A 15,539-nucleotide genomic window follows, 5' to 3' on the forward strand; every position below is an offset into this window, starting at 1 on the left:
AAGAGCATTTTTTGTTTTTGCTTTTTTTTTAAAAGAAACTTGAGTGAATTTACTTTCAATTTTAAGTAAAAGAATAGCAGAATAAGACTACAAAATATAATCAGACTGAATTAGATATTACTGAATGTGAGACAATTAGTATCTTCTAATTTCCAAAAATGTTTCAGAAACATCTTTTAAAAATATAGCTTCGGAGTAGATCAGAGTTATACAGAATTTTACTTACCCGGTCTTTAATATAAATTATTTTTAAATTCCCACTTAAGTTTAAATCCAGGGACATCCAGTAAGATTTCTGACTTGGTATAAAAAGTAGGGACCCACTTAGCTTTCTTTGCTCTCTGTTCTCAAAAACTGCCCTCGACCTCTGCATGGGGATGGATGGATTATTGCCTGCAACCCATCCGCTTGTTTCAATATAATTTACTTGAGATATACTGGGGATGAAATTTGGACATGAGACCTGGGTCTTTTCTGGGATAATGGGTGTCAGCTGCTCACGCTTTTTATAATTTAACACCTAGTGTATTTTCCCTCTAGATCTCATCTCACCCGCGTCCCCCTTCACCGGGCATTGTCACCCTTGTCAATGTCACTTGGAAACCTAGGTTCGGTGATTCTTGGCTGCACTTCACTCTGATGGTAGGGGACACACTCGAATTTAAAGATGGACAAGTAGGATACACAAAACACATTGAAAGCAGAGACTTCCATTCACTCCGCTTTAGGTGAAGGGCTCCGGACGTATCCGCCTGGGTGTGGAACGTCCGGGGCCCCTGTGCCAAACGGCCAGCTGGAGGGCAAACACTCGGGAGTGAAACAGGCGGAGAAGTGAGACGATACCTCAGGGTGAAAACTGCTCTCTACTATAGACCCCTTACAAGTCCCATGTCCAACTTGTCACCTCTTGCCCCCTTGCCACCATCGCCTACATCAGAGCGGGCGACAGAAAAGAAAAAGGCAGTTCAGTAGCAATAATGGGTATCAAGTACAGTGCGTAACTGGAATAAGTGCACGGTCTCGCTCCGCTCCCCAGTGCTCATGGGGACGCCAGGACCTCGGAGGGTGCAGAGCGAGCCTGAGAGCACCAGGAGCTCTTGTTGCCCGCGCGCGGTGTCAAGACAGTGAGCAACTTCCCCGCGCTGCTACCGCCGCTTCGAGCTCGCGAGGAGACTACAGCTCCCGGCAGGCCCCGCGCCGACCGCGCGCCCCCGCCCCTCGCGCGCCCCTGCCCCCCCGCCCTCGGGCCTCAGGACGGGACGGGGCGGAGGGAGGGACAGAGGAAGGGGCGCCTGCGGCGGGCGGGATCCTGCGAGGCGCGTGAAGCTTCGCTGGCGCCTTGTCCGGGACCCAGACGCTGGCGGGCGCGGAGTTTCTCACGACCGACGGAGCCCGCCGCTGTAAGTAGTCGCCTAGGGGAGAGCGGAACAGACACCGAAAAAGTTAGCGCCGCAGCGGCCGCCGCTTTGTTCTCCGGGCACGTCGGGTGAGGCGGCGGCGGCGGCTGCAGCCTCCCTTCCCCCACCCACCCGCACGCGGTGGCGGCGGTGGCGGAGGGACTCGGATCCCGCGCGGGGCTGGGCGGCGGCCGCCGGGGTTGGGCGGGAAATTGGTAGAGCGCGCGGCGGGAGGAGCGGGCGGTGGGCGCCGCTGCGAGCGGGGGCGCCGGCGCTGCAGCCAGATGGGGCCAAGTTCCGGCGTGGGCGCCGACGCCAACTTGGAGTCGCTCTCCGCCGGCGACCACCGCGCACGGCCTCTCGGACCCAGTCTCTTACCGGGTCCCCCCATCTAGCTCCCAACGCCAGATCGGCGGCACTCACGCTGACAAATTTTGGATGAGCCTTTCCCTTTTCTTTTCACCACTTTACCTTGTACGCGTCGCAAAGATTAAGTCGACGGCGCTTAGAGAACGTTAAGCCCCCACCCCAATTTCCTGACTCTAGTTTTGCAAGTTGCGGCGTAGCACCGAGTCGGTCTCATCCCCGGGAGGGTTTTCTTAAGACGAAACACTGAGTAGCGCGACTGCGTCTTTGAGCAGTAAAAATAACTCCATACTATTCGATTGCCTGTTGGATATTTTATTTGAAGTCATCGCAGTCAGAAGCATAGGCCTTGCCGTGTGCAGGCACGAGTATAAATCGAGCGACAGCGTGTGTGAGAGCTGCAGACTTTTCCATACACAGATTGATGGCTTGGATGTAACTGTCTCTTCAACCACACCCATCCCCACAGGAAATAAGACTACCGGTGTCATCTTTGATTAGGAAGGATAAGTTACACCCTGAACTGCTACTTTGTTCGACACAGTCTTAATGAGCTGTAGAGGCAAATGAAACGAAAACTTTTAAAATACCGTAATGTGTACCCTAGAAAACGTTAGCGTGTTACTCTTATACTGTTTCTCCTTTGTACTTAATGCTGCAGTTCCTAAAGTTTTAGCGGCTATGATTTTCTTTAGATCAAGCTTACTAGTAAATTGAGGGCTGTGATGACACCTCTGGATTTGTGGCTGAAAGCATCCATAAAGTTCCCCGACCGCTATCTAGGCCAGTTTTACTTAATAAAGGAACCCTTTCCTCCTTCCGTGTTAGGATCTGGATTCAGAGCAAGCATGGACATTCAGCCAAAAAAGAAGTTACAAGTTTTATTGAAAGTGTTTAAAACGTGTCACAGAAGCCTTCATGTTAGGTTTTGCTTCGGTAGGTAATGTAGATGTGGTCGGCCTGATCAGAGGAACGTGAATATTTGACAAGCCAGTTTTCCATCCTCAGTTCTATAATTTGGTATATAGCTTTTAACTTTTTAGGATGACTCAGATTCAAGAATGTTGACTGGTTTATTATCTTGAAATGAATGTTTTAAGCATCTCAGATTGTAGTGAGTCTTTTAAATATATAAATTTTATAAGCTTTCAGTTTCATGAGGTGACGCCTTTAAAATAGAAATTTCTCTCTTAGTGGATTGCTTTTAATCTAAAAACTGCCATGCGCCCCCCAAAAGAAAGAGCTTAATAAATCAAGTTCTTGGATATTAAATTTTTTAAATTATATAAGAATTGGAAAAATCTTATACAGAAAAAAAAAAGAATGGTCATTTAAATGCATGTTTCTTAAGGGACATTTTGTTCTCATTTTTAAAAGACATTCTAAAGTTGATGAAAATATTACCATATTAGAGTTAATTGCTCATTTTAAAAAGAAACGGATTTTACAGAACTTGATATTGGGAAATTATTAACTAGTACAGTTTTTAATTTGATTTAATAATAATCATGTTTATGATTCATACTCTCTGCAGATAGTACTTTGAGTCTCTGATTATGTAATTCAAATTGAACGTGTATGTGAGCCTTTTGAGAGCAGTTGTCTCATTAATGAAAAAACTTGAGATAATGTACTTAGGAGTTGTTTTAATTTTAATTTCAGTGTAGAAGAAGGTTTTCTCCACTTGTGTGATTAGTTTATAGTGGCTGTATGTAAGAAATTGCTCATTGGCTATGAGTCAGATTTTTCAGATACCACTGGTGCAGAGAGAGGTTATGAAGATACATAAAGCCAAATGTAAATTTGTACAGCATCACTAAACTGGCAGTCCGTAATCTTGTTACTGGATAAACTTTTCAGTGCCTGAGCAGAGAGCAGACTTGGTGTGCTCTCTATTCTCTCTGACAGTGGAAAAGACTGATTCAAATACCCCTGGTCTAGATGAGCTGACTTTACCAGCAACAATGTAGATGAATACTGAGCTTTTAGGAGGAAAAGTATTTATATTAATCTAAGGTAATAGTTACATTTTTGAAAATATATAAGTAGATGTAGGGCTTGCTAGAAACTATGATTTTAAAAACCATCAACAAAGTTACTTGGATTTTTCATACAATATAAAAGCAACATCAGGATTATTAAGCAAAGTCAAGCCTGTATCAAGGTAGAACATGGATACTGACTTCAGGACTCTGGTCAGTATTGCATTAAAAAGGCCATATGCTTTTTGTACATACTAAAAGAATACAGTACATACATATCAACAGGAGAAAAAAAGACCCTGCATTCATTAACATTCCTAGCACACAAAACTTAATCGAACCAGGAAAACCTGTTACTGGTAGGGAGTCATGTTAAATATTATGCTATTCTGAATAGGACAAGTGTTTTACCTCTTTACGTTTGCCTTTACCGAGTGCAAAAAGGACACTGGCTACACTAAATGATGAGCTTCGTTTTGAAGTATTTACTAGCTGGATTTGTTTTGTCTTCCGGAATCCTCTTTGCTTCTCTCTCTGCTTCCCTGACTCCTACTTATCCTTTGGTTTTAGCTTCTTTAAAGATGCCTTGCCTGTGAATCTCAGTTGAAATTAGTTCCTCTCAGTATACTCTGTCATATCACTTTTCATGATTTGTAATTGCCTTGCTATTAATGTGAATATTTGTTTAATGTGTGTGTCCCATATCACACTATAAGCTCCAGAGAGAGCAATAGTCATGTCTGTTTTAGTCACTGCTGTACAACCCGAGTCTCTCATAACAGTCTAGCAGATAATAGACACTCAGTAAATATTTGTTGAATGAAAATGCTGCTGTTAGAGCTTCTTATAGTTAGAGGCTTTGCTAAGAAATGAGATAATGTATATGTAGGGGGAGTTGAGGGAGAGGGAGAGAAAGGGTAGATCAACTTGTGATGTTACCGTGAAGTAACCCTCTGTTAAGTCACCTAACCTCCAGGGCCTTTGTTTTTACCTTGTCTGTAATAATAGGGCAGGTTGGGCTCAAGATTCCTTTGACATGCCATCTTTTGATTCCATTCAACAATAGTAACAATTTCATTTGAATGAAATATGTGACAGATAATTCCCCCAAAGAATATTTGAGATGTTGCAAATAAACATATTAGAAATGCTTGCCAACTCATAGCTATTAGCAACAAACATATCTAATTGATTTATGAATTAGTATGATGTACTATTGTCTCAGTTTTCTGACTGAAGCATAAAGACAAAATTAGAGTTGTTAGATTTTTTTTTATATTTAGTCTTAATATTTTGCACCCTACATCTTGTTGCATCTTACAGATCAAATCAAGGTTCCATAAAGCAAAACAAGGAGAGGGAAAACAGATGGGATGAGTGGGCAGAAGCTAATATGACAGCTCACTTAGTTTCTTCTATTTGTGTTCATGCTGAAACTATAAAAAATATTTTTATGCAAAAGTATAACATATAGTTTATTAATTATCGATCTTTCTGATAGTTGATTGTAATCATAAGACAGTTACTGTTATTTGGCTAATATTAGCAGGTATTATAAAATGGAAAATTAGTGGGAAGATATCCGTCACAAATAAATTATTTTTCTGGAACACAGCAGCGTCTTGTATTTTGAAGTATTTAACCTGCATACAGTATTATTCATAGATATTTGACTCACCTTTTTATGACAGTTGTTCAGCTTTTTGAAACTGCTCAAGTCAGGTATTTTAAGAACCTCATTACCTCATGAGAAAACCTGTTGTAGATGGTTGTTAGGTTGTTGAAGGTGAAGTGAAGTAGTATAAAGAACATGGGCTTTGGAGTCCGGGAAAATTTGGTGTGAATCCCAGTTCCATCACTTATTAGCTGTGTAGTCGTGGGTAAGCAACAATTCTGAAACTCTTGTTCCCTTTCTGTAAAGCAGTTAAACAAATTTCCTAGTGTCATAGCAAGGATTTAATGAAGTATGATATCTCAATTGCAGTGTTTAGTATGAGGTAGGAGCTTAATTGTTAATTCTTTCACCTAATTACTGTGAAAATTGCTAAAACTTAGCACTTAGGATAAGCCAGGTACCACTGTAGATATTGTACATGCAGCAGCACAGTCCTCATAGCTGTTATCTTCATTTTACCTCTACCCTCTACCATGAAACTGAATAAAACCAATTATTCTCTGTTAATTTCCTAATCTTATGTTTGCACTGTGTCTACCCAGTAACACAACTCCCTGGGTGTGTGGTGTGAGTAGGGATAACACTTCTTAAATGAATACATTGTTATCAATAGCAAAAAATAAATCATCCATATAAAAATGGGTAGAAAAACCAATTATTGTCTTAACACCTTTTCAAATATTTGAAGACCATTATTCTGCTTGGTTATGTTAAGAATAATTTGTCACATGACATTGTTTTCAGCTTTATCTAGATATATACTCTATTATTTTTTTACATCAGTATAGCTCTTAAAAGTGTGGACTGTAAAAATGAATACAGTGGTAATGTAAGCTGACTAGCAGCCAGTATACTGATTGATGCTGATGTGTTCTCAGTGTCCTGGGGGTTTATGTTTATGTTAGTTCTTTTAGTCACCCATTATATTAGCAGCCATTATTAAACTCTTGGGTTGATAACTCCTCTAATGAACAGGTTCTAAGTCAGCATTTCTCCATTTCTATATTGCACATTTAACTTTTTGAACTAAATGTAAAGCTTTACTCTCATCATTGTAATAGTTCACTTGAATTTTAGTTTATTTCTCCCAGATTGTACAATCTGAGGATTTTATAAGCATGTCTTCCATGTCTTTATTATCTTATAAATAATCAAAAACAATATAGGGCCAAGGGCAGCGTTCCAATGCACTCTCCTAAAGGCTTCTCTAAGTTGATACAGAGCAGCAAACTTAACCAACTACACTAACATCTAACTCATACTCAAACAACATATTTACAAAAATAGCATGGAATATCATCTTGAAAATTGTTTTGGCCAGAATACACTAATTTTTTTTCTGGCTTTGCTAATTGTGTGAACTCGGGCAAGTACTGTAAGCCAGTTTTCTCAACTATAAAATGGGTTGTTGTGAGGATTAAGTGAGGAAACACATATGGAATGCTTAGAAGGCATCTGGCAGATAGAGCTCAAATTACTGAGTTGTTATTTCCTCCATCTAAAAAGGCCAATTAACCCCTTTTTTAAAAGGTGTAAATGTAGCTGATTTGGCATTCTGTTTGAATTCATGCTGACTTCCAGTGATCATTATATTTTAAGTATTGGAAAACCATTTGCTTTCATAATCTATTCTCAGATTTGACTAAGGGTTAATGTTGAAGTTTATATGTCTGCAGTTTCTGAAATCACTTCCCCACTCCTCCAGCCCACAAAACTTGAAGCAGGTCTGACCCCTCTCCAGGCCATGACTGTTTCTCTTTTCCTGAGCTCTTTCTCCAAGACGATAGGAGTCAGCTTTGTGATTGCACTAATTGCTTTAGCAATATGGAGTGCGTTGCATCTGAACCCGAAGACTTGCACTTCCATAAAGATGTGTTAGTCCCTCGTATTCACCAGGCTCAGGTTTCAGTTCTCAATGCTCTTCTACAACTTTAGTTTAAACACTCAAGAGAAGGTAAGCAAAAGACAAGTTGAGCAATTGTGCCTTCTCAGTGTGCTCTCTCAACCTTAACAACATCCTCTCTCAGTGGTGATTCTCTCAGTTCCTTGTTCTTTCAGAAATAGTATGTGACTGTGGAGACGGCACTTGGTAGGAAAGTGTGAAACTTGGGTCCTGATTCCCACTCCACCTCTTAATGGCCATGTGATGCTGGGCAAGTTACTTTATCTGCTTTTGCTTCCGTTAACTCATCTGCAAAAATAATAAATAATATTTGCCTTGTCAAATTCCAAAGCGATCATGAGGTAAAGCATATAAAACATTTACAAGATGTTAAGTGCTGTACAATATAAAATGGGTTAAAATTACTTATCTGAATGTAGTTCTAAAAGCTTTGTTATCTTTAAGCAGTTTTTTTCTAAGCCATACTTTTTCTTGAACTTGCTCATTCCTAATATTATATCTGTATGTTTTTGCTCTTCTGTTATGTTCATCCTCATTTATATAGCCTCACTAACTACTTTCCAGAGTCATTCTGCAGCCACATTGGATGCTTCACTCTTTTTTATCATTAGACTTGTTTACATGTATATGGATGGAATTTAAATTGAAAGATCCATCTCTTGTGAGCCATTTCACTTAGCCGTGGGGTCGTACTTTAAGTTTTTGAACTATCCTTTTGTAAAACTGTGATACATATGTAGCTGTGCTTAGTGTTCTCTTTTTCACTTCTAGAAATTTTTTATGACAAGATGGCTTTTTCCTATGTTCCTGTCTTAAGTATGTCTTTTACACTTCTTTGTGTGTCATATAACTGTGTTTAGTATATGCTTCCTTAGTTTTCTGAAGGAAATCTGCTTAGATTTAAACTTTGAATATAAAAAAGAATACTCTTGGGCTTCCCTGGTGGCGCAGTGGTTGAGAACCCGCCTGCCGATGCAGGGGACGCGGGTTCGTGCCCCGGTCTGGGAAGATCCCACATGCCGCGGAGCGGCTGGGCCCATGAGCCGTGGCCGCTGAGCCTGCGTGTCCGGAGCCTGTGCTCCGCAACGGGAGACGCCACGACAGTGAGACGCCCGCATACCGCAAAAAAAAAAAAAAAAAAAAACAAAAAAAAAAAAAAAAAAAAAAAAAAAACTCTTGTCTATGTTAGGGCAGTATTATACATCTTTTGTATGGCCGAGTGGTACTTTATTTCTTTGACATTGTCAGTTTTACTTTTCTTTTTTGTCATAACTCAGTTGTGTGTGGATTAAAAGTGTTTGACGTTCAAGTTTTAGGTATTCGTGAGGAATAGCAGGGTTTTGTTTTTTGCTTTTTTTTTTTTTTAGCAGGAGGCTCTCCCTGAAATTATGGGCTCTGATAACTAGACCAAAAAAAAAAAAAGGCTACCCATTAGGATTTACTGGTGAATTATAAACATACAACCAAAACTTATTTTTAAAAAGCAGGATTCTTTTTTTAAAAAATTAATTAATTTTATTTATTTTGGCTGTGTTGGGTATGGGTCTCCATTGCTGCGCCTGAGCTTTCTCTAGTTTTGGTGAGCAGGGGCTACTCTTCGTTGCAGTGTGCGGGCTTCTCATTGCAGTGGCTTCTCTTTTTGCAGAGCGTGGGCTCTAGGTGTGCGGGCTTCAGTAGTTGATGTGCATGGGCTTCAGTAGTTGTGACACGTGGGCTCAGTAGTTGTGGCTCTCGGGCTCTAGAGCGCTGGCTCAGTAGTTGTGGCGCACGGGCTTAGTTGCTGCACGGCATGTGGGATCTTCCTGAACCAGGGCTCAAACCCACGTCCCCTGCCTTGGCAGGCAGATTCTTAACCACTGGGCCACGAGGGAAGTCCCAAGGATTCTTGCATTTTTAAAATAATGTTAAGTGAGTATAAAATATTAAAAGTTTCTAAAAAATTTCTTCCAGGCTACCTACATTTCAGAAAGCATCAACTTTTCTCCATGGGCCCATTCACCAAGTGGAATATGCCTGTACTATTTTAAAAAGCCTTTGTGCTTAATCCTGGAAAAATTTGCTCCTCCAAAATGAAAATGAGGACATTTGAGAAGGTGATTTAAGGTGTGGACATTTGAGGAAGTGTCCCATTAGATCAAGGAACCAAAGGATAAGTACTGAATAGACTAATCCTAAACACTTTTTATTTTTTAAACTAGGAGGATTTTATTTCGACAGAAAAACAACTTCTATTCATTATGTATTTTCTGAAATTAAAAGAGAGAGACAAGAATAGACTTAAAAGAAAATAGATGAAGATATTTAGTAAATAAACAATGTCAACTCTCTTCTGATGAGGATAATTCAGTGATGTTAAATCCTTTCCAAAACCCTGGTTGTGGTCCTAAAGACAAGCCTCTTCTTTGATGGGACTGATATTAAGGGAAGTGGGACCTTTTGTATATTCAACTCACAGTTGTAGAACTTGCCATCATCAGCATGAGTGGCTTAAAAGAGGAAATAAAGAAGCTTTCAACTAAATCTGAAAGTACAGTCATTTTTTTACCACTGTGATTTTAAGGCCTCTTCATAACCATTGAAAAAGAATTGACAACTGTTTTAAAAGATTAAAGAAAGGCAGATGTCTGCAAACAATTCTCCTCCATCATCCCAGAAGTCTGTAATACCTGCAACTCTTCCTGCTGTGCTTCCAGCTCCTTCTCCGTGTTCAAGTCCTAAAACAGGACTCTCTGCGCGACTCTCTAATGGAAGCTTCAGTGCACCGTCACTCACCAACTCCAGAGGCTCAGTGCATACAATCTCATTTCTACTGCAAATTGGCCTTACACGGGAGAGTATTACCATCGAAGCCCAGGAACTATCTTTATCTGCTGTCAAGGATCTTGTGTGCTCCATTGTTTATCAAAAGGTACTGTGCATGCTATTTATGTCAGTAGTTTTTCTAATTAATATTGTTTCTACTGCTTTTCTATAAATTATACATGCAACAGTGAGTTAACACATATGGATCAATCAGTTGTTTATATCCTAATTCTGAGCACTGGGAGAGAGTCCTAATAGACTAAAAGCCTAAGGTCTGAAATTTCAGAGTCCAACAGCTGGAGCCTATATCCAAGCTTTAAAATACTGCTTATTCAATTCATCTCTTTAAGAGCAGGAAAATCAGTGTAAAGTCAAGAGGACTTAAGCAGTCTCACTTGTTTTCAGAGAAAACAGGAGGTAGAAGGCACAAGGCATTAAGGGGGCTTACCAAAAGGATGAGACACAGCTGCTGCTGAGTCCAGGTCCATACCTTGTTCTTCCTAGGTCCCCTGTATGCTGCCCTTTTGTATACCCTCTTTGTCCCCTTTAGATTCTGATTTCACCTAAACTGCCAGAGGACCACACTCTCTCTGTCTCTTAAAAATTAGGTAAATGAGCTGTAATATATATCAGAATAGAAGAAAATTTTTAAATTGAGGGTGATTTTATTTTGCTTCCAATCTACTCACCCCCTGCCCTGTACCATACCATTTTTAAAGGAATCTTAGCTAAATTTCTTTAATAATCTTGATTTGATGCATGAGCTGGTATGTTCTATGTTTTATCATAAAACTGTGTATATAAGTAGTATCAATTGGTTACGTTTTCTTTTTAATGGACCAAGTCTATGTTTCAAACAACTTAGTATACTTTATGTTTTAAAAATCCTATCAGTAAGATTAATGTGTTTGGATAATGCTCCTCGTCTTACTGTTTTTGTTTCAGTTCCTTATGCTTTACATGGTTTGTCATTATCTTCTGATGTAGAAGTTATTAACAGTCAAGAAACTGTTATGTGGGTTGTGAAAATGACCCTTGTCTCCTGTGTGTTAACAGTGACTTATCTATTTAAATGTGGCCTAAAGTAATTTTAGGTATTCTTTTGTAGATCTGTAGAACCATCTTTGTGTCTTTAAGTATCTTTGCTTTTAATTTCCCTTTCATCAGATGGTAACAGATGTTTTAATAAATATTTTTGCAACTAGGTTTTTAATTTATTTTTTAAATTTTTTTATTTTTTTAAACATCTTTATTGGAGTATAACTGTTTTACAATAGTGTGTTAGTTTCTCCTTTGCAACAAAGTGAATCAGTTATACATATACATATGTTCCCATATCTCTTTCCTCTTGCATCACCCTCCCTCCCACCCTCCCTAACCCACCCCTCTAGGTGGTCACAAAGCACAGAGCTGATCTCCCTGTGCTATGCGGCAGCTTCCCACTAGCTATCTAATTTACATTTGGTGGTGTATATATGTCCCTGCTCCTCTCTCACTTCGTCACATCTTACCCTTCCCTCTCTCCATATCCTCAAGTCCATGCTCTAGTAGGTCTGTGTTTTATTCCCGTCCTATCACTAATCTCTTCATGACATTTTTTTTTCTTAGATTCCATATATATGTGTTAGCATACGGTATTTGTTTTTCTCCTTCTGACTTACTTCACTCTCTATGACAGACTCCAGGTCTATCCACCTCATTACAAATAACTCAGTTTCATTTCTTTTTATGGCTGAGTAATATTCCATTGTATATATGTGCCACATCTTCTTTATCCATTCATCTGTCGATGGACAATTAGGTTGCTTCCATGTCCTGGCTATTGTAAATAGAGCTGCAATGAACATTTTGGTACATGAGTCTTTTTGAATTATGGTTTTCTCAGGGTATATGCCCAGCAGTGGGATTGCAGGGTCGTATGGTAGTTCTATTTGTAGTTTTTTAAGGAACCTCCATACTGTTCTCCATAGTGGCTGTATCAATTTACATTCCCACCAGCAGTGCAAGAGTGTTCCCCTTTCTCCACACCTCTCCAGCATTTATTGTTTCTAGAGTTTTTGATGATGGCCAATCTGACTGGTGTGAGGTGATATCTGATTGTAGTTTTGATTTGCATTTCTCTAATGATTAATGATGTTGAGCATTCTTTCATGTGTTTGTTGGCAATCTGTATATCTTCTTTGGAGAAATGGCTGTTTAGTTCTTCTGCCCATTTTTGGATTGGGTTGTTTGTTTTTTTGTTATTGAGCTGTATGAGTTGCTTATAAATTTTGGATATTAATCCTTTGTCAGTTGCTTCATTTGCAAATATTTTGTCCCATTCTGAGGGTTGTCTTTTGGTCTTGTTTATGGTATCCTTTGCTGTGCAAAAGCTTTTAAGTTTCATTAGGTCCCATTTGTTTATTTTTGTTTTTATTTCCATTTCTTTAGGAGATGGGTCAAAAAGGATCTTGCTGTGATTTATATCATAGAGTGTTCTGCCTATGTTTTCCTCTAAGAGTTTGATAGTGTCTGGCCTTACTTACATTTAGGTCTTTAACCCATTTTGAGTTTATTTTTGTGTGTGGTGTTAGGGAGTGTTCTCATTTCATACTTTTACATGGAGCTGTCCAGTTTTCCCAGCACCACTTATTGAAGAGGCTGTCTTTTCTCCACTGTATATCCTTCCCTCCTTTATCAAAGATAAGGTGACCATATGTGTGTGGGTTTATCTCTGGGCTTTCTATCCTGTTCCATTGATCTATATTTCTGTTTTTGTGCCAGTACCATACTGTCTTGATTACTGTAGCCTTGTAGTATAGTCTGAAGTCAGGGAGCCTGATTCCTCCGGCTCCATTTTTCGTTCTCAAGATTGCTTTGGCTATTCGGGGTCTTTTGTGTTTCCATACAAATTGTGAAATTTTTTGTTCTATTTCTGTAAAAAATGTCAGTGGTAATTTGATAGAGATTGCATTGAATCTGTAGATTGCTTTGGGTAGTAGAGTCATTTTCACAATGTTGATCCTTCCAATCCAAGAACATGGTATATTTCTCCACCTATTTGTATCATCTTTAATTTCTTTCATCAGTGTCTTATAGTTTTCTGCATACAAGTCTTTTGTCTCCTTAGGTAGGTTTATTCCTAGATATTTTATTCTTTTTGTTGCAATGGTAAATGGGAGTGTTTTCTTAATTTCACTCTCAGATTTTTCATCATTAGTGTATAAGAATGCCAGAGATTTCTGTGCATTAATTTTGTATCCTGCTACTTTACCAAATTCATTGATTAGCTCTAGTAGTTTTCTGGTAGCATCCTTAGGATTCTCTATGTATAGTATCATGTCATTTGCAAACAGTGACAGCTTTACTTCTTCTTTTCCTATTTGGATTCCTTTTATTTCTATTTTTTCTCTGATTGCTGTGGCTAGAACTTCCAAAACTATGTTGAATAAGAGTGGTGAGAGTGGGCAACCTTGTCTTGTTCCTGATCTTAGTGGAAATGGTTTCAGTTTTTCACCATTGAGAACAATGCTGGCTGTGGGTTTGTCATATATGGCCTTTATTATGTTGAGGAAAGTTCCCTCTATGCCTACTTTCTGCAGGGTTTTTATCATAAATGGCCGTTGAATTTTGTCAAAAGGTTTTTTCTCTGCATCTATTGAGATGATTATATGGTTTTTCTCCTTCAGTTTGTTGATATGGTTTATCATGTTGATTGATTTGTGTATATTGAAGAATCCTTGCATTCCTGGAATAAACCCCACTTGATCATGGTGTATGATCCTTTTAATGTGCTGTTGGATTCTGTTTGCTAGTATTTTGTTGAGGATTTTTGCATCTATGTTCATCAGTGATGTTGGCCTGTAGTTTTCTTTCTTTGTGACATCTTTGTCTGGTTTTGGTATCAGGGTGATGGTGGCCTCATAGAATGAGTTTGGGAGTGTTCCTCCCTCTGCTATCTTTTGGAAGAGTTTGAGAAGGATAGGTGTTAGCTCTTCTCTAAATGTTAGATAGAATTCGCCTGTGAAGTCATCTGGTCCTGGGCTTTTGTTTGTTGCAAGATTTTTAATCACAGTTTCAATTTCAGTGCTTGTGATTGGTCTGTCATATTTTCTATTTCTTCCTGGTTCAGTCTCGGCAGCTTGTGCATTTCTAAGAATTTGTCCATTTCTTCCAGGTTGTCCATTTTATTGGCATACAGTTGCTTGTAGTAATCTCTAATAATCTTTTGTATTTCTGCAGTGTCCATTGTTACATCTCCTTTTTCATTTCTAATTCTATTGATTTGAGTCTTCTCCCTTTTTTTCTTGATGAGTCTGGCTAATGGTTTATCAATTTTATTTATCTTCTCAAAGAACCAGCTTTTACTTTTATTGATCTTTGCTATTGTTTCCTTCATTTCTTTTTCATTTATTTCTGATCTGATCTTTATGATTTCTTTCCTTCTGCTAAATTGGGGTTTTTTTGTTCTTCTTTCTCTAATTGCTTTAGGTACAAAGTTAGGTTGTTTATTCGAGATGTTTCCTGTTTCTTAAGGTATGATTGTATTGCTATAAACTTCCCCCTTAGAACTGCTTTTGCTGTATCCCATAGGTTTTGGGTTGTCGTGTCTCCATTGTCATTTGTTTCTAAGTATTTTTTGATTTCCTCTTTGATCTCTTCAGTGATCACTTCATTATTAAGTAGTGTATTGTTTAGCCTCCATGTGTTAGTATTTTTTACAGATCTTTTCCTGTAATTGATATCTAGTCTCATAGCATTGTGGTTGGAAAAGATACTTGATATGATTTCAATTTTCTTAAATTTGCCAAGGCTAGATTTGTGACCCAATATATGATCGATCCTGGAGAATGTTCCATGAACACTTGAGAAAATTGTGTATTCTGTTGTTTTTGGATGGAATGTCCTATAAATATCAATTAAGTCCATCTTGTGTAATGTATCATTTAAAGCTTGTGTTTCCTTCTTTATTTTCATTTTGGATGATCTGTCCATTGGTGAAAATGGGGTGTTAAAGTCCCCTACTATGATTGTGTTACTGTCGATTTCCCCTTTTATGGCTGTTAGTATTTGCCTTATGTATTGAGGTGCTCCTATGTTGGGTGCATAAATATTTACAATTGTTATATCTTCTTCATGGATCGATCCCTTGATCATTATGTAGTGTCCTTCTTTGTCTCTTGTAATGGTTTTATTTTTAAAGTCTATTTTGTCTGATATGAGAATTGCTACTCCAGCTTTCTTCTGATTTCCATTTGCATGGAATATCTTTTTCCATTCCCTCACTTTCAGTCTGTATGTGTCCCTAGGTCTGAAGTGGGTCTCTTGTAGACAGCATACATATGGGTCTTGTTTTTGTATCCATTCAGCCAGTCTGTGTCTTTTGGTGGGAGCGTTTAATCCATTTACATTTAAGGTAATTATCGATATGTATG

At 38.8% G+C, this 15,539-nt stretch overlaps 1 protein-coding gene across 2 annotated transcripts in view; it reads left to right on the top strand.

Moving 5' to 3' along the window:
* The first annotated feature begins 1,233 nt into the window (after positions 1-1,233).
* The window catches only part of PRKD3 (protein kinase D3), an 87,136-nt gene continuing 72,830 nt past the window's right edge, over positions 1,234-15,539 (top strand). Inside the window, exons 1-2 of one of the 2 annotated variants that reach the window (XM_067007783.1) lie at positions 1,234-1,400; positions 9,274-10,231. In XM_067007783.1, the coding sequence (XP_066863884.1) occupies positions 9,944-10,231 (288 nt within the window). In that variant the 5' untranslated portion in view covers positions 1,234-1,400; positions 9,274-9,943. The remainder of the gene's footprint in view (positions 1,401-9,273; positions 10,232-15,539) is intronic. The other variant, XM_059078256.2, reaches the window with a different exon arrangement.

This window comes from Kogia breviceps, chromosome 11, assembly GCF_026419965.1.
Source record: "Kogia breviceps isolate mKogBre1 chromosome 11, mKogBre1 haplotype 1, whole genome shotgun sequence".
Lineage (NCBI taxonomy): Eukaryota > Metazoa > Chordata > Mammalia > Artiodactyla > Physeteridae > Kogia > Kogia breviceps.